Source organism: Leucopleurus acutus, assembly GCF_964270905.1.
Source record: "Leucopleurus acutus genome assembly, chromosome: 2".
NCBI classification, from domain to species: domain Eukaryota; kingdom Metazoa; phylum Chordata; class Mammalia; order Artiodactyla; family Delphinidae; genus Leucopleurus; species Leucopleurus acutus.
In genome coordinates this window covers 115125096-115144979 of record NC_139143.1, presented here as the reverse complement: position 1 = coordinate 115144979, position 19884 = coordinate 115125096, and the positions used below count along the sequence as shown (strand labels likewise).

General features: G+C 40.1%; 1 protein-coding gene and 1 long non-coding RNA gene across 11 annotated transcripts in view; one reads left to right on the top strand and one right to left on the bottom strand.

Annotated features, from left to right (window-relative positions):
- Positions 1-12708, bottom strand: part of KYAT3 (kynurenine aminotransferase 3) — a 54092-nt gene extending 41384 nt beyond the window's left edge. The window contains exons 1-4 of one of the 10 annotated variants that reach the window (XM_082833137.1): positions 12607-12708; positions 6479-6558; positions 6151-6374; positions 5126-5225 (exon numbers count right to left, since the gene is read on the bottom strand). In XM_082833137.1, coding sequence (XP_082689263.1) covers positions 5126-5224 — 99 coding nt within the window. In that variant the 5' untranslated portion in view covers position 5225; positions 6151-6374; positions 6479-6558; positions 12607-12708. The other 9 variants (XM_082833139.1, XM_082833138.1, XR_014325984.1 and 6 more) reach the window with 9 other exon arrangements.
- A 1308-nt stretch (positions 12709-14016) lies between these two features.
- LOC309958639 overlaps positions 14017-19884 on the top strand; it is a 25452-nt gene continuing 19584 nt past the window's right edge. Inside the window, exon 1 of the long non-coding RNA XR_014326045.1 lies at positions 14017-14212. This is a non-coding gene — a long non-coding RNA (uncharacterized lncRNA). The remainder of the gene's footprint in view (positions 14213-19884) is intronic.

Below are 19884 nucleotides of genomic sequence, written 5' to 3'. Positions count from 1 at the left end.
TAGGGAGCTCCGCCACAGTGAGGGAGCTGAAAGGTCTGAGAGAACCCTCCCCCTGGGGAGTAAGCGGGTTGAGCCACAGACGGGGTGTCCTAGTCCCAGGGTCCTACATGGAGGAGACAAGCCCTCTGGCTGCTGGGAGAATTGTTGGAACAGAGAGAACTGGAGAAGCCTAGACTTTACCTGTGAAGAGTACATGGGGTCTGGCCTGCCAATAAACAGGGCAGAGAGAGCTCTGCACTGGTGGCTGCTGGCTTGCTACATTTCCCAATCCAAGCAGAAAGAATACCCCAGCCTCACCCACTCCACATCACAGCTTGGCACTAGATCTGGGGCAGACACGTCCTGGGAGAAGACTCGATCTAGGGACACAGAGATGGCCTAGTGGCCTGGGTTGTGGTCCAGCTGGAGTGGTGGCCATTGTTAGCGCTTACTCCTGCAATGCCTGGGAACCACTGCGACCAACACGATGAGGTCCCTTTCACAGACACATGAGTGTACCAGCTCCACCCACTCCACGCCAGAACTTGGCACTGGATCTTGGGCAGACAGGTCCTAGGAGAAGACTGCCACAGAGGCAGCCCAGATCTCTGGCGGCAGCATAGTCGCCTCATTTCCTACAGCCACAATGTCCCGGCCCCAGCCCCAGCCTAGTGAGTGCTTGGCCTGCCTACTCCACACCACAGCCTTGCACTAGATCAGGGATAACCACAACAGGGTTAGGGATGTGACTTTAGGTTGTGTCTGAGTGGAGCCACAGACACCTACTCAGGCGGTGCATCAGACCTCTGTGAGTTCACAAGCCAAACACTCAAGGGGAATGAAGCCTGAACAATCCAGAGCCTCAGTGCTTCTGCTCCAAAAACTGGTGAGCAGACCCTACCACTGACAGGGTGGCGACAGCCACAGAGCAGACAGGAAGTCCTGCTTCATACCCTGCACAGGCTCTAGATCCTCCAACACCAACCACAACCCCTAACAAGGTGATAGCAGTCAGCACACCCTAAGGGAAGAGCTGGCTGGCATCCATATCAAAACCAGCCTTCGCACCAAAGACACTGGTTTGTGTCTTTGAAGGATATGCACAGTCTGCACAGGGATGCTCCAACATGAAAGCACCCCTACAAGACCACAATAGATAACCATTTCTCCCTAGTTCACAGAGAAAGAGAAAGTTAAGTCAAATGAAAAGGCAGAGGAAATTCTCCCAATTAAAAGAGCAAGAGAAAGCCCCTGAAAAAACTAAATAATGAAACATAAAATCAGTCTACCAGACACTGAGTTCAAAGAATTATTAATAAAAATGCTGACTGGATTAAGAAAGAGAACTGATCTAAACACAGATTATTTCAACAAGGAACTAGAAACTATAAAGACCCAGCTGAAAACAGATAATTGAATTTCTGAGACAAAAAGCACTCTAGGAATAATGAATAGCCATCTTAATGACACAAGAAATAATCTGGAAGATAAAATAAATCACCCAATCAGAACAACAGACAGAAAAACAAATAAAAAAAGAAAAAGAAAGCAACATATGAGATCAATGGGATAATATAAAGTGTGCCAATCTATGTATAATAGGGGTTCCAGAAGGTGAAGAGAGAGAGGGGATTGAAAATGTATTTAAAGAAATTATGGCTGAAAAATCCCCAAACCTAAAGAAGGAAACAGGTATCTAGGTATAGGAATCACAGAGAGTCCCCAACAAGAGGAACTCAAACAGACCTACAGTAAGACATAATTAAAATAGCAAAAGTAAAAGAGAGAATTCAAAAGGCAGCAAGGGAAAATCAAAGAATCATTTACAAGGGAACACCCATGAAACTATCAACTGATAGAGGACCCAGAAAAACAAAACACAAAATGAAAGAGGGGAATTGCACTACCACAGAGATTAATTATGTGCCAACAAACTGGACAACCTAGCAAAAATGGACAAATTTCTACACATACAGCTTGCCAAGAATGAGTCAAGAAGAAACAATTTAGGGGCTTCCCTGGTGGCGCAGTGGTTGAGAGTTCGCCTGCCGATGCGGGGGACACGGGTTTGTGCCCCGGTCCGGGAAGATCCCACATGCCGCGGAGCGGCAGTGCCCGTGAGCCATGGACGCTGAGCCTGCGCGTCGGGAGCCTGCGCGTCGGGAGCCTGCGTGTCCGGAGCCTGTGCTCCACGATGGGAAAGGCCGCAGCAGTGAGAGGCCCACGTACCACAAAGAAAAAAAAAAAAAAAAAGAAGAAACAATTTAAACAGACCAATCACTAGAAGCAAAATAGAATCTGTAATTAAAAAAATTCCTCGCAGGCTTCCCTGATGGCACAGTGGTTGAGAGTCTGCCTGCCGATGCAGGAGACATGGGTTCGTGCCCCGTCCGGGAAGATCCCGCATGCCGCGGAGTGGCTGGGCCCGTGAGCCATGGCTGCTAAGCCTGCACGTCCGGAGCCTGTGCTCCGCAACGGGAGAGGCCACAACAGTGAGGCCCGCGTACCGCAAAAAATAAATAAATAAATAAAAATTCCTCGCAAACAAAAGATCAGGACTCAATGGCTTCAATGGGGAATTCTACCAAACAAACAAAAAAAGAACTTATTCTTCTCAAAGTATTCCAAAAAACTGAAGAAGAGGGAAAACTCCCAAATTCACTCTACAAGGCCACCATTACCCTGATACAAAACCAGACAAAGACACTACAAAAAAAGAAAATTATTACAGGCCAATATCTTTGATGAATATAGAGGCAAAAATCCTCAACCAAAGATTAGCAAACTGAATCCAACAATACTTAAAGAGGATCATATACCATGATCAAGTTGGATTTATTCCAGTGTCACATGCATGGTTCAACATACACAAATCAATCAATGTGATACACCATAACAACAAAAGGAAACACAAAAACTACATGTATTCTCAATAGATGCAGAAAAAGCATTTGACAGAATTCAACAACCATTCATGGTAAAAACTCTTGTCAAAGTGGGTATACAGGGAACATATTTCAACATAATAAAGACCATTTATGACAAACCCACAGGTAACATAATATTCAATGGTTAAAAGCTGAAAGCCTTCCCACTAAATTCAGGAACAAGACAAGGATGCCTTGTCTTTCGCTGCTTTTATTTAACATAGTATTGGAAGTCCTAGACACAGCAATAGGACAAGAAGAAGAAATAAAAGGTATCCAAATTGAAAGGGAAGAGGTCAAACTGTCACTATTTGCAGATGACATGATACTCTATGTAGAGAACCAGAAAGTCTCACACAAAACCCATTAGAACCAATAAATGAATTCAGCAAAGTTGTAGAATACAAGATTAAGATACAGAAATCTATTGCTTTTCTATTCCCAAGTAATAAAATATCAGAAAGTGAATGTAAAAAAAAAACATCCTATTTAAAATCACATAAAAACAAAACAAAACAAAAAACTTAGGAAGAAACTTAACGAAGGAGGTGAAAGATTTATACACTGAAAACTATAAAACACTGATACAGGAAATTGAAGATGATTCAATGAAATGAAAAGATAACCTGTGCTCTTGAGTTGGAAGAATTAATATTGTTAAAATGGCCATACTACCCAAAGCAACCTACAAATTTAATGTGATCCCTATCAAATTGCCCATGAAATTTTTCACAGAACTAGAATAAATAATCCTAAAATTTATAGGGATAGGGAGGGTGGGAGGGAGACACAAAAGGGAGGGCATATGGGGATATATGTATACATATAGCTGATTCACTTTGTTATACAGCAGAAGCTAACACACCATTGTAAAGCAATTATACTCCAATAAAGATGTTAAAAAAAATTTATAGGAACCATAAGAGATCCAGAATTGCCAAAGCAATCCTGACAAAAAAGAACAAAGCAGTAGGCATAACACTCCCAGACTTCGGACAATACTACAAAGCTACAGTAATCAAAATAGCATGGTTTTGGCACAAAAACAGACACCCACATTAATGGAACAGACTAGAGAGACCAGGAATAAACCCACCCAGCTATGGTCAACTAATCTATGACAAAGTAAGCAAGAATATACATGGAGAAAAGATAATCTCCTCAATAAGTGGTGCTGGGAGAACTGGACAGACACATGTAAAACAATAAGGTTAGAACATTCCCTCACACCATATACAAAAATAAACTCAAAATAGCTTGAAGATCTAAATGTAAGATATAACATCATAAAACACCTAGAAGAGAACATATGTAAAACAGTCTTTGACATAAATTGTAGCAATATTTTCTTAATTAGCCTCCCAAGGCAAAAGAAATAAAGGAAAAAATAAACAAATGGGACCTAATTAAACTTAAGTTTTTGCACAGCAAAGGAAACCATCAATGAAACAAAAAGACAACCTACAGAATGGGAGAAAATTCCATTTACAATGGAAGGAACCCAAGCATCAACAGATGACTGGCATAAGAAGATGCGGTATATATACAATGGAATATTACTCAGCCATAAAAAAGAATGAAATATTGCCATTTGCAGCAATGTGGATGGACCTAGAGAATATTATGCTTAGTAAAGTAAGTCATACAGAGAAAAACAAATACTATATGACAGCACTTATATGTGGAATCTAAAAATACAAATGAATGTATATACAAAACAGAAACAGGCTTACAGACATAGAAAACAAACTTATGATTATCAAAGAGTGTGCAGGGGGAGGGAATTAGGAGTATGTGATTAACAGATACAAACTACTATACATAAAATAGATAAGCAACAAAGATTTACTGTGTAACACAAGGAATTATACCCAATATCTTATAATAACCTATGATGAAATATAATCTGCAAAAAAATGGATTCACTAAGCTGTACACCTGAAACTAACATAATATTATAAACTAACTATACTTCAATTAAAAAAAATAAAATAAAGTGAGATATTGAATAAAATGCCCAGCAATATGCCTGATACATAGACAGGCAAGCAGCTGCCCAGTGAAGGTCAGGTCTAGCTGATGACAAGAGATAATTTCAGTTTATATAACAGAAATACCCATTCTAATAAAATAATTATAAAGTATCTAAAAAATTATGTTTTTTGGACATTGCAGAATATGTGCACTATTATTTCTGTAAGTGATTAAGCAATACTTACAGCAGAAGTAGAGAGTCCAAGGATTTTTGAAGCACAAATTGTCTTCAGGAATTTAGGTCTACTGCCAAGGGTGCACAGTCTCCCCCGGGCCAAAAACATGCTACAGGACAAAAGAAAAAATTTTAAAGGGAGTAAATATATACTTATATCACTATTAAACATTTATAGCTAGGTGATAGACCATAAACTTGTATAAAATAAAAATAAAATTTATTGATAGCTGAGTTTTCTTTCTATGATATAATCTCTCATCACTAGAATCATTCTAATAGAATCCTCCTTATACAAATTTATGCATGTGTCGTTTTAAAGTAGAGATCTGTAAGGATATGGTGAATTTAAAAAACAAAGTTCTAATTTAGTCAAGAGCATTAAACTACAGGAAGTAAAAGTTCCATTCCTAGTAGGCATAAAATCCAGAATATTTCAGTCTAAGAACTACTTAAATTTCAGAATCGTCTGGAGAAGTCACTAGTAAAAATGCAATTTGTAACAGTAAATTAAAGTTGTTAGAAACAGGTTATTTAGAAAGTTGTTTGAAAAGGATTATAGTAGGTCCTTGATAAATACGAAGAATATACGAATGAATCTTCCCTTATTTTCTCAGGTGGTACTACCTTCAACAATTCCAGTAGGTAGCTGGAAATCTATTGAAATGGCTTGCTAAGAGGCATGAATCTAGATTACTTCTCTACTTGTAAGGAAATCATTATCAATCATGGGTCAAAGTAGGGAGATCAAAGCAAAATGGAATTCTTATTATACTGCCATTTAGAAGTGAAAGCATTCAGGAAAGCAGAAACTTCCCATAAGGTTTTACTCTGACAATGTTCTATCAGTGGATGGCATTTCCTTCATCTCTAATAATCAAACTTTTAGAAAAAAAGACACACTTTATTGATTCAAAGGGACCACTGAAACTATCAATAGCTATGAATCTCTTTAAGTTACCAAAATGTGAAGGCTACAGATGTGAAAAATAATATATTGGATGTTTCTTAAAAAGTGAAATAGAAATTCCTTACCTTGTCAATAAAATTCAGCTTAAATGACAGCCTCTTAGCCATTCTACATCACATCAGCTTAGGTTAATTCTCTGCAAAGCACTTTCTGTTTGTTTGGCTGACCACTCACTCATTCATTTGATAATTTAATGTAAGCGCCATGAACAGGGGGTCCTGGTGCATTTAGTTCACCACTGTCTTCTCTGGCACATAGGAGGCACGTGATAAATAAATGTGTCAAATGACTGAATGAATACATAAAATCACATTATAAATTAATGATTTAAGTGAACTATTTATGATGAGTCCTTTTACGAAATATTGATTCCTTTGTAAAGTAAATAATTACCTCTTATGTTTTACGTCTTTCAAGTCAAAGAGCGGGTTTTCTTAAATCAAGAAATGCCTATTCTTTGGTCATTAATAGTTCTGTTCAGGAATAAAATATTAATTGGATTAGGCAGTAGGGCTAGTTCTGAGGAAAGGTATTACCAAACAACAGTGACTATGTTGAACAATCTTCATTCAGTATCATAGAGTTATTTGATTTAGGACAATATATTTTTCAGAAAAAAAATGCCCATTTATTTAAATTCAACCTAATTTATTTGTTATTAAGGAAAGTATAAGTAAAATTCTTCCTTGCAAGTAGAAAAGTGAGAGAAACCTCTTCTACCTTCTTCAGATAAATGGGGTTGGGGAGCTGGGAGGGGAGCAAACAGGACTAGGAGTCAGGATACCTGGATTCTAACCCTTATTTTTGATATTAAAAAAAGGTTTCTATCCTGGGACAATTCCCTGACCTTTGGTGAGCCTTAGTTTCCCCATACTCCAAAACAGATGAATAAATGAATCCTTGGTTTCAAGGTAATCTCAGAAAGTACTGTACGTCAGTGGCTGGTTGTGTGTAACCTCAGGCTGCAGGTCTTGGGAGATTCCCCCCAGGTTGGGTGAGCCACACCCTCTGGCCACCACACCTCAATACCCATTCCCCTTTAGAAGTTGACACTAAATCTACCTGTTTTCATCTGGAAATCCCAAAGCTTAATTCCCACCTCTTCTTCCCTGTTTTCTGCAGCACATTACCACCATAATGCAAAGTATTGCCTGGAAACTGACCCAGCCCTTCATTTCTCTTCCACTTTCCAAACTTTCTACTGTGTCTTTCGGAACGGCTGCACCATTCTCAGCGAATCCCATTACATCTTTATGTTTTCAGAGTGTTCCTTGTACCTCCTAGCTTGAACTGAAACCTTATTGCTCCCTGAAGATACCACTCCTATATGCCTCAGTGTCAGCTTTTGCTTGTATATGCCTCACTTATCTCTTTCTTACCATCTATTTTACCATTACCAGACTACTACTTCCGTCATCTGCTTCAATGATATTATCTTCTGGCCTGCTGATAACTCCTTGTCATTCATTAGAGATTTTGTCATTAGGCACACAGTTTTCTTCTCAACTCTAAGTACTGTGATCATCCCAGGTAATTCCCATGTCTTCAGAGATGGTCCATCCAACAACTGACATCCCTGTGCCCATCACTATTCTCTTCCACCCCACCCTAGGCACTCTCTCCTATAGTCACACCCTGCACCTTGCCATTACCTCAATCTGGTCTAATTCCAAAACAATTAATTGAAGTATTCTGATCTTTGACCATAAACTACCTATCCTTCCAATTTGCTTACTTATTCCAATGATTACTATTCTTAAATATCATCAAGATCTCTAGGAGGCTGCCTCTCCTTTTCTCAATCAGACCTCACCTTCCTTTATTTTCCAATTTAGACGCCAGTTCCACTGCTTCAATAATGTTCTTTACAATGCCCTAGCTCTCCGTCTGTCTTTTATAGATAGGTATCTATAAAACCCTGGCCCTGGATGAACTCAATTACAGTGTCTGTTTTTCCTATGGCCCATGAAGCTGTGGACTGCTGGAGAAAATCACAAAGGATAGGATCGGTTTCACCACAAATTATGGTCATTGATCTCAAATTGACCCCCAACACTCTCCAGCATTTCTACTATATTTTATAGGTACAGGATGGCAGAATATACTCCCCCAAAAATTGCCACTTTGGCCTAAGGATTATTGTGAGCTAAAGGCACTGGAAAAACAGCCGAGGCAAGAAGAGTGATCTGATCTCCCCCTTTCTTCCTGAAAACAGGAGATAAAATTCCCATGTGAAAGATACCTGCCCTATACTGGGAAAAAAGAAACACTCTTAGACAGGGAGTTAAAGCTGAGAGAATTCTGTACAAACAGACCTTGTTAAAATAATTCTTATCTTCCTTTAGTCTCCCTATATTTTTTGGTTACTTTTCCACAATGGCCTCTCTTTGTTCAATCTAGCATAAAAGCACTTGGTTTTGCTACTTCTTTGGGTCTTCATTTCCTTGTGAAAGTTCCTGTGTCACACAGAACTTTTATTAAATGTGTGCTTTTCTCCTGTTAATCTGTATTATGTCAGTTTAATTCTTGGGCCCACCCAAAAGCCATAAGAGAATAGGCAATATTTCTCTCCCATAGTACAAAATGATTAAATTTTTCCCACACTCCTCTAACATAAAACCCTCCTTAGTCTAAGCAGATGACCTTGCTCTCTATCACAGAGAAAACAGAAGCCATCAGACGCGAATTCTTTCAACCTACCCACGTGTAAAAAAACAAACCTAAAAATATTCCTTTTTTCTTCCTACTATAATAAAGGAAGTGACCCTGCTACAAAAGGACAGTCCCTCCTCCCATGACTTAGATGTCATTCCTCTCCCCTCCACAGAGACTTTGCTCCATTGATTATTACCCCTCTCCTCGGCATATTCAGCTTTCCTTGCTCAAGTTTCCTCTAGTTATTGGGTTGGCCAAAAAGTTTAAGGTAAAAATAAAAGACACATTATTCATTTTCACCAAGAACTTCATTGAACAACGAATTCACTGTTTTGTTCCACGACCTTCTGCCATTTTTCAGGCAACTTCATAATTCCATCTTCCCAAAACTTTTTATCTTTTTGAGCAAAGAATTGTTCCAGGTGCCTTTTACAGTCTTCGAGGGAATTAAAATTTTTTCCATTAAGAGAATTTTATAAAGACCGAAATAAATGGAAATCCAAAGGTACAATGTCTGGTAAATATGGCAGATGAATCAGAACTTCCCAGCCAAGCTGTTTTTGTCTGGTCATCAAAGAAACATGTGGTCCTGCATTATGCTGATGGAAGATCATGCGTTTTCTGTTGACTAATTCCAGATGCTTTTTGTCAACTGTTGCTTTCAGTTGGTCTAATTGGGAGCAGTACTTGTTGGAATTAATCGTTTGGTTTTCTGGAAGGACCTCATAATAGAGGACTCCCTTCCAATCCCACCATATACACAAGATCACCTTCTTTAGGCGAAGACCGGCCTTTGATGTGGTTGCTGGTGGTTCATTTCCCTTGCCCCATGATCTCCTCCATTCCACATTATTGTACAGTATCCACTTTTCATCGCCTGTCCCAATTTGTTTTAAAAACGTAACGGGGCTTCCCTGGTGGCGCAGTGGTTGAGAGTCCGCCTGCCGATGCAGGGGACGCAGGTTCGTGCCCCGGTCCGGGAAGATCCCACATGCCGCGGAGCCTGCGCGTCTGGAGCCTGTGCTCCGCATACGGGGAGGCCAAAACAGTGAGAGGCCCGCGTACCACAAAAAAAATAAAAATAAAAAAAAATAAATAAATAAAAACGTAACGTTTTCATTACGTTTAAGTAGAGAATTGCATGCGGAAGTACAGTCAAGAAGGTTTTCTTCGCTTAACTTATGTGGAACCCAAACATCAAAGTGATTCACATAACCAAGCTGATGCAAATGATTTTCAATGCTTGATTTGGATATTTTGAGTATGTCAGCTATCTCCCAAGTGGTATAACGTTGATTGTTGTCAATCAATATCTCGATTTGATCACTATCAACTTCAACTGGTCTACCCAACCATGGAGCGTCACCCAGCGAGAAATCTCCAGCACAAAACTTCACAGAACACTTTTGACACATTCAGTCACTCACAGCACCTTCTCCATACACTGCAGAAATCTTTTTTTGCGCTTAGGTTGCGTTTTTACCTTTCTTGAAATAATAAAGCATAATATGCCGAAAATATTGCTATTTTCTTCCATCGTCAATATTAAAATGGCTATACAAAAATTCACCAATTTTGATAAGTTTTTAAAAAATGCACGCTGATTTGAAAGCTGTCACAATACAATCTAATAAAATTGTTTCGAATGAAGTTAAAGACAACCAAGTGCTACTAGAGCCATCTTATTGAAAAAAACTGAACTTTTTGGCCAACCCAATGAAAACATATCATTTTATTAACTGTCCCCTTTCCTCAATTTATACTCCCTAACCCAGTGCAATCTGATTTTTGTACCCATCATTCCATAGAGGCAGCTCTTGCGCAAGTCAATTTTGACATTCATATTGTTAAATTCACTGGACATTTTGCAATTCTCACTTTCCTTGAGCTCTCTGCAGCTTTAGATCAGCTGGTCAAGCCCTGTCTCCTCCCAGAAACACCATTTTCCCTTGGCTTTTGACCTATGACAATCTCTCATTTTCCCAAACTTAAATGACAGAATTCCTCAATGCCCAGATCTTTTTTCTTCTCACTCATTACTCTCTCACTAGGTAATTTCATTGCAAAAGGAAACTGCGAGGGCTCCAGTGAATTATCGGCTCCAAAGAAATCTAAGCAGGCTGATAGATACAAATTCAGAACCCCTGAAGCTTTTTTTCTTCTGTACTTTAAATAAACATTTTTTGAGCAGCACTTTTCTAAAGCAATTAACATTTCATATGCATATTCACCGAGAAGCTAAATGAATAGATTGGGATGTCATTGAAAAGTTGGACAAAATCAAAAGGTATATGGCTTTTCATTTTAAACAATATTTTCACTGTTTCATTTATACTTAAAAACAGTGTTCTGTGAAGAAAATCAGGAAATTGTGAATCAGGGTATCTAGTAAACCTGATTATGGCATATTATACATAAGATAAACTCCACAGTCCTATACACATGATCAATAGAAAATTAAACTATTTATTATCATTGGTGTAGGCTGTTTAAAATGAAGATACAGAAGATATGTGTGGCACAGCTTGAGGGGACCTGAAGCTGAGAAGGCTGATGGATTGTTGGAGAATCCAGAGCTAAAAGATGAATAAAGCAGTCAAGATGAACTGTAAAAAGTTTGAAACTCTGGACTTAAAACCCAGATAATCAATTCATAACCACTTTGCATATGTGGAGGAGAGGTAGGAAAAGATTTAGTGAATTTCACAAAGTACAGATGTTCAGGTTAACAGCAAGCTCAAGGAAGATTAATGTGAGGTGACTGCAAAAAGGCCTAGTGCTAATGAATGCACAACCCAGGTTAAGAGTCTGACCCAAGGAAAGTTTATTTCCACCTCACGCTGTACCTGTTGGTCCACTTCTAGAATGTTTATAAGGCTTACTGATACAACATAGGGCATATAGGAGGTGAACAAGGTACTGGCGCGGGAAGTACAGTGGGAATAAGCCTCAAAGCCATGTCACTGAAGCAAGAATGGGAAAAATCAGCCATACTGAGCCGGCACAAGACTTAAGTTAGGAGACATGATCCTGAAATTGCTGAAAAGCTGCTTTGTGAAAATGGGATTCGTGTAATTAATTACAAATTTCTGCAGAGGGAAGGAATCTGGCTGTCCGGTTTAAGTTGTCACGAGTTTGGTTTCAGCCCCACGTGAGTTAACTTTGTAATGGTGGGTGTGCAGCCCAGTGTGGAAGGAGCCAGCTGCCCGGCTGCGCCCTCAGGTAGCAGCGGAGGAGCCGCGCGCCAGCAAGACGGAAGAATGTCCGTACTGGCTGGGGGCTCCAAAAGCAACAGATTGGGCCTCTTTTCTGTTTTATCTTAAAAACTATGGGTTCCACTAAGAGTCACTTACGTGGCAAGTGAGCAGCCTTGTTCCTTTTTTTAAATTGATTATACCGATTACGGATGAACTGGAAGAATACTGATTACGGATGAACTGGAGTCGGTGTCAGCTTCCCACACCGTTTACAAAATGCCCAAATTGCAAAAATGAAGCGCAAAAGGAGGAGACAAGGACCGGGGTCCAAGGGACCCCACCCTATAAGACCAGTCACCTCAGGGCCATTCCCTCTCTAGAGCAAGCAAACTCGGAAATTCCAGCGCTGACCCTCTGCTACCAGCCCCGTGGGCCGCCAGGGCCGGGGGTCAGCGGCCCAGGCCCGCGCTCCCGCCTCCGGTCCGGGAGGCGAGTCCGAATGCTGAAGGAAATCCAGCCCCGGCTCTTCCTCCCAGCCCGCCAGGCGCGCGGCCGGGCGAGCGCACCCCAGCTAGGCCTCCCTCCCTCCCAACCTCCCTCCGCGCGTCTCCGCACCCGAGACCACTGCCCTCAGCCCCACCAAGTGACCACCTTGCGCCCCACTCACACCCGTCACGCGAACACCTCGTCTCCCTGAGTTCCAGTCCCGCGAAGCCTCAAGAGCCTGATGGGCCGGGACTCGGACGTGGGGGCGGAGCCTGGAAGGGATTGACTGTGGGGTCGGGATTCCAAACGCCGATTGGCTGAGGGACAGGCCGGGGTAGCGGACTGGACGCAACTGGGCGGGCGTGGAGAAGGGGGAGGTGAAAGGCGCCGGGCACAGGAGAGTAAGGGGGCGGGAGGGAGGTGCGCGGGGATGTGGCCGGGGATTGGCTGTGGTGTCTAGACTCGGGCGTGATGTGCTGTGAGGACAGCCGGGAACCGGGACTGGACTTGGCAGGTGGAGGTGCGGAGCCGGATCAGGGCCTTGCAATAGACGCGGGTCTAGGTGAGGGGTGGAATGGGGCGGAGGCTTGTATATAGCCGGGACTGGGTATGAAGTTGAGGTCTAATTGGATGTATGTGACCTATTGATTTGGGGCGGGTTATAGGACAAAGGATTGATTTGGAAGAAAAAGCAAGCTATGGGGTCACAGGGCTTAGGTGAGGGGAAGCATGTAGTTTGAACGATGTTAGAAGGTGCCAGAGAGGGCAAGGCTAAAGAGAGTGTGCGAAAAGTTTTGTAGATGTATTTATCACCTATGATGGTGGTAAGGGGGGAAAAAAAGGAACTTTACTTTCCTGAACAGTAAAACGAATTCGATCAGAGAACCGGGAATGGAATAGGGTATGAAACTGAGAAGGAAAATAAGTGACACTTTAAACGTGAAGAAGAAAAATCGGCTAAGAGAAAAAGGAACATCAGAAATTACTCCTTTATTGAGGGCAGTGTTAGCCAAAGGAGAGGTTCTGGTAAGAATTAGGTTTCATAAGTAGATTTTCCTTATCTCCTAATTTAAGACAATGAGAGGATAGAAGGAGTTGGGGAACAGTAGCTTGTTATTCAACTGCAGAAGAAAGAATAAAGATAATCTCTGGTTGAAGGAATCTACTCTGCACCTAGGTACTGCGAGATTCAGAAGATTATCAGGTGAATGGAGAGATGCTTGTGTACAATAGGGACAAGTATTTGAGCATGTATTGGGTGATTTGGAGGGGAGGGTTCAAGGAAATGGAGATTCATGCTGTTTTGGGTGCTGTCTGGAAGTGGGGGTGATTATTAGATTGGGCATCATAATACATCTTATGTAGAAGAAGGGAGGAAAATTGCAAGGCTAAGTCTGTAGTTGGTAAAGAAGCAATGATTTTGCTAACCGGGAGAAGAGGAGGTTTGCTATTTTTGTAGTTTGCAGTGACCTTGTTTTTATTGGAGTTTAGGCAAGTTTATTGAGTGATCTTATCTGTTGTCTCATTTCATCATAGCCAGAGAGTGACTGATGTTAGTGTTCTGTCCGATTTTTATATTTTACAGGGGAACACCAGGGCTAGTTCCTAACAATACCGAAGCCTTAAGGGGAAGTGTCAGTTCAGTTCCTGATAGCAAGTACTGCTTATCTTTTTCTCATATTTAACAAATACGTGAATTGGAAACATAGGTGTGGAGGCTTCTGGGGGAAATGAGGCAGAGAAAGTGAGTGTCTCAAACCTTAAAGAGGAAGAAACAGGCAATAGACAAGTAAGTATATACAATGACTTCAGATGGTGATAAGTGCTATGAAAGAAGCAATGAGGGGTGGAGACTGCAGAGAGTTTAAATACGGATAGTCAGGATAGGCTTTTTTTGAGAAGGTAACATTTGAACCAGAATTGAATGATAAAGACACAACTTTGCAAAAAATTATTCTGGATAGGAAAATAGCAGTTGAAAAGGCTCTGATATGAGAATAAACTTGGCATGCAAGGAATAAGAAAGAGGCCAGTGTGTCTAATGCACTGTAATCCAGGGGAAAGTGCTTCCAGATTAGGGTGGAGAGAAAGGCAGGGACCAGATCACGCAGAGCCTTGAAGACCACAGAAAGTTTCAATTTTATATTGATGTAGCCATTGGAAGATCTTAAGCAGAGGAATAATATAATCTTAATTACATTTTTAAAAGTCACTCACTCTAGTTACTTTGGAGAAGAGACTTGCAGGTAGGCGAGAGTAGAAGCAGGAAGGAGGAGGTTAGGAGGTTGTTAGTGGGAGATATGATGTTGTCTGGGCTATGGTGGTGGCAGAGGAAGAAAAGAGGGCTAGGGTCACAACGTTCATTCTGCCGACATTCACTTATTCCTCTTTTTCAGCTCTACCACTCCACAGTCACCTCTGCCTAATTTGTCCTAATTCATACACTCTCTGTTTACCCTCTTCAGAGTATAAACTTCCAATCTCTTGCTGAAGTGAAGGAGGAAATTTGGTGGGGATGTGCAAACTTGCAGTGGGGATCTGAGGATCTAGTTGTTTCTTAGAAAGGCCTTTAAATGACCCTCGTGTTTTTAGTCCTGAACCTTTGCAGAGTTCTGTGGGGGTAGATCTAGTTGCTTTTTTGGCTTTCTTTATGACTAGTCTGGGATTAACCGTTTTTGAATCTGCTGTCAATTTCTACCTGCCTGTTTGCTTTCTAAGGTCTATAAATTTGTTGTCACTGTCTTTCCCCTTGTTCATTTTCTCATACGGTTATGGCTTAAAAGAACCTCCTCACTGTTATTTCAGTGTGGTTTAAGTAGAGAGAGAGAGTATAAATATGTTTGATTTGCCATCTCTTATTGTTGTTATTGGTTTACATGCACGTTCATTCAATGATTGGAAGACCAAATGCTGGGCATTCAAATACTTTGTTCATATGCCAAGGTTTGTGTTACTGTTTTTTTTTTTTTTTTGCGGTACGCGGGCCTCTCACTGTTGTGGCCTCTCCAGTTGCAGAGCACAGGCTCCAGACGCGCAGGCGCAGCGGCCATGGCTCACAGGCCCAGCCGCTCCGCGGCATGTCGGATCTTCCCGGACCGGGGCACGAACCTGTGTTCCCTGCATCAGCAGGCGGACTCTCAAACACTGCGCCACCATGGAAGCCCTGTGTTATTCTTTATACTCATGTTGGCTTTTAAAACAGAAATGTAAGTGACTCCTCGGAATTAATAACTAAAGGCTGTGCTTTTCTTATATCTTGTGCTCATTTGTTTTCTGAATAAAAAGATAGTATCTCCCTTTTAAAGTCTTTTCCACTTTCTCATACAGAGGGCTAAAAATATTCTGAAATACAGCAGAGAGAAGGCAGTACAGCTTAGTTGGCAAGCCAACCTGTCTGGTTCAGTTCTCAACTCTGCAATTTTCTAGCGGTGTAAACTTGGGCAAGTTACTTCATTTCTCTGTATTTCAATTTCCTTATCGGTAAAATGTGTGTAATAGAACATTACTTATAGTGCTATTTTAAGGATTAAATGACTTCATAGACTGAAAAAAAAACCCTTAGAATTGTGCTTGGTTCTTACTAAGTACTATACAATTTTTCCTTAAGAAAAAGGGAAAGAGAATCTTTAGGATAGGGCTGCTAGTTATACCCCAATATTTAGTATTCTTTTCTTCTATAGTAATACAACCCCCAAATTTCAGCAGAGTATATGAGTGCTTGGTATAAAGACTGGATTTCCAGTCTTTGTTTTAGCTGGGTGGGGGCCATATGACTAAATTCTAGCCAACCGGATATAAGTGGAAGCTATATGTGCTGCTTCCAGGAAATGTCTTGAAGGATCATACGCCCTTATTGCTCCCTCTGTTTGTGGTTTCCCTGACAGTTTGAGTACAGACATGTTGGCTACCACCCTCTTGCACAACCAGGTAGAATCTTCAAGTTGAAGATGGTAGAACAATAGTATGGAAGACAAGGAGCCTGAGACCTGATATCATGAAGCTACCACTCTAGCTCCAGACCTACTGTATTGACATAAGAGAGAAATCAACCTCAATTTTGTTTAAATCTTTTGTATAGGTTTCCTGATATGCAGTCATAGTACTGCTGTGATGGTTTACTGACTCCTCTCATTTGCTCACCAAAGACATCTCACTTTACATGGACCTTGCAGGCGACAATAGAATGGCAGAGAGGAGAACAAAGTGGAAGATACAAGCAATGCCTTATTATCTGGAGTAATAAGGCCACTTCTCAAGCAGCATCTGTCCCTTGTAGGTATTAAGGGTCAGGCAGGCAGAACTACATTCTTCCTTTACTCATAATACTCAAGCAGTACTAGGAAGGACCTGCTCCAGGAAAAAATGACAATTAAGTGTGGGTTTGTAAGTTCCTAAAGTGTTTTCCATCTTACACTCTTGCTATAAAGAGTTATGTTCTTGAAAGTTGCTGAGAGTAAATCTTAAGTGTTTTCAACATACGCACACACACACACACACACAGAAAAGAGTTAACTATGTTAATTGTGTGAGGGGATGTATGTGTTAATTATCTTGATCTTTGTAATCATTCTATGGTGTATATATATATATGGAATCACCATGTTGTCTACTTCAAATATATACGATTATATCTGTCAAAAGAGTTATGTTTAGAGGACAGACAGCAGAAACAAGAAGAACTACAATTCTGCAGCCTGTGGAATGAAAATCGCATTCACAAAAAGATAGACAAAATGAAAAGGCAGAGGGCTATACATCAGATGAAGGAACAAGATAAAATCCCAGAAAAACAACTAAATGAAGTGGAGATAGGAAACCTACCAGAAAAAGAATTCAGAATAATGATAATGAAGATGACCCAGGACCTCAGAAAAAGAATGGAGGTAAAGATTGAGAAGATGCAAGAAATGTTTAACAAAGACATAGAAGAATTAAAGAACAAACACATAGAAACACATAGAAAAATTAAACAACAAACACACAGAAATGAACAATACAATAACTGAAATGAAAAATACGCTAGAAGGAATCAGTAGCAGAATAACTGAGGCAGAAGAACGGATAAGTGACCTGGAAGACTGAATGGTGGAATTCACCGCTGTGGAACAGAATAAAGAGAAAAGAAATGAAGACAGCCTAAGAGACCTCTGGGACAACATGAAATGCAACAACATTCACATTATAGGGATCCAGAAGGACAGGAGAGAGAGAAAGGACCCAAGAAAATATTTGAAGTGGTTATAGTTGAAAACTTCTCTAACATGGGAAAAGAAATAACCACCCAAGTCCAGGAAGCACAGAGTCCCAGGCAGGATAAACCCAAGGAGAAACACACCAAGACACATAGTAATCAAACTGACAAAAAATTAAAGACAAAGAAAAAGTATTGAAAGCAACAAGGGAAAAAGGACAAATAACATACAAAGGAACTCCCATAAGGTTAACAGATGATTTCTCAGCAGAAACTCTACAAACCAGAAGGGAGTGGCATGATATATATAAAATGATGAAAGGGAAGAACCTACAACCAAGATTACTCTACCCAGCAAGTATCTCATTCAAATTCAATGGAGAAATCAAAAGCTTTACAGACAAGCAAAAGCTAAGAGAATTCAGCACCACCAAACCAGCTCTAAAACAAATGCTAAAAAAATTTCTCGAGGGGGAAACACAAGAGAAGAAAAGGACCTAAAAAAACAAACACATAACAATTAAGAAAATGGTAACAGGAACATACATCTCGATAATTACCTTAAAAGTGAATGGATTAAATGCTCCAACCAAAAGACACAGGCTTGCTGAATGGATACAAAAACAAGACCCATATATATGCTGTCTACAAGAGACCCACTTCAGATCTAGGGACACATACAGACTGAAAGTGAGGGGATGGAAAACCATATTCAATGCAAATGGGAATCAAAAGAAAGCTGGAGTAGCAATACTCATATCAGATAAAATAGACTTTAGAATAAAGAATGTTACAAGAGACAAGGAAGGATACTACATAATGATCAAGGGATCAATCCAAGAAGAAGATATAACAATTATAAATATAGATGCACACAACATAGCACCTTAATACATAAGGCAGCTGCTAACAGATATAAAAGAAGAGATTGACAGTAACACCATAATAGTGGGAGACTTTAACACCTCAATTACACCAATGGACAGATCATCCAGACAGAAAATTAATGAGGAAACACAAGATTTAAATGACATAATACACCAGATAGATTTAATTGATATTTATAGGACATTCCATCCGAAAACAGCAGATTACACTTTCTTCTCAAGTGCAAACAGAACACTCTCCAAGATAGGTCACATCTTGGGTCACAAATCAAGCCTTGGTAAATTTAAGAAAATTTAATCATATCAAGTGTCTTTTCCAACCACAACGCTATGAGATTAGAAATCAATTACTGGGAAGAAAAATTTAAAAAAACACAAACAAATGGAGGCTAAACAATAAGTAACTAAATAACCAAGAGATCACTGAAGAAATCAAAGAGGAAATCAAAAAATACCTAGAGAGAAATGACAACGAAAAAAGATGATCCAAAACCTATGGGATGCAGCAAAAGCAGTTCTAAGAGCGAAGTTTATAGCTATACAATCCTACCTCAAGAAACAAGAAAAATCTCAAACAATCTAACCTTACACGTAAAGGAACTAGAGAAAGAAGAACAAACAAAGCCCAAGTTAGTAGAAGGAAAGAAATCATAAAGATCAGAGCAGAAATAAATGAAATAGAAACGAGGAGAACAATAGCAAAGATCAATAAAACTAAAAGCTGATTCTTTGAGAAAATTTAAAAAATTGATAAAACTTTAGCCAGACTCATTAAGAAAAAGAGGGAGAGGACTCAAATCAATAAAATTAGAAATGAAAAAGGAGAAGTTACAACGGACACTGCAGAAATACAAAGCATCATAAAGACTACTACGAGCAACTCTATGCCAATAAAATGGACAACCTGGAAGAAATGGACAAATCCTTACAAACATATAAACTTCCAAGACTGAACCAGGAAGAAATAGAAAATATTAACAGACAAATCGCAAGTAATGAAATTGAAACTGTGATTAAAAATCTTCCAACAAACAAAAATCCAGGACCAGATGGATTCACAGGTGAATTCTATCAAACATTTAGAGAAGAGTTAACACCCATCCTTCTCAAACTCTTCCAAAATACAGCAGAGGGAGGAACACTCCCAAACTCATTCTACGAGGCCACCATCACCCTGATACCAAAAGAAGACAAAGATACTACAAAAAAAGGAAATTACACACCAATATCACTGATGAATATGGATACAAAAATCCTCAACAAAATACTAGCAAACAGAATCCAACAACACATTAAAAGGGTCATACACCATGATCAAGTGAGATTTATCCCAGGGATTCAAAGATTCTTCAATATACACAAATCAATCAGTGTGATACACCA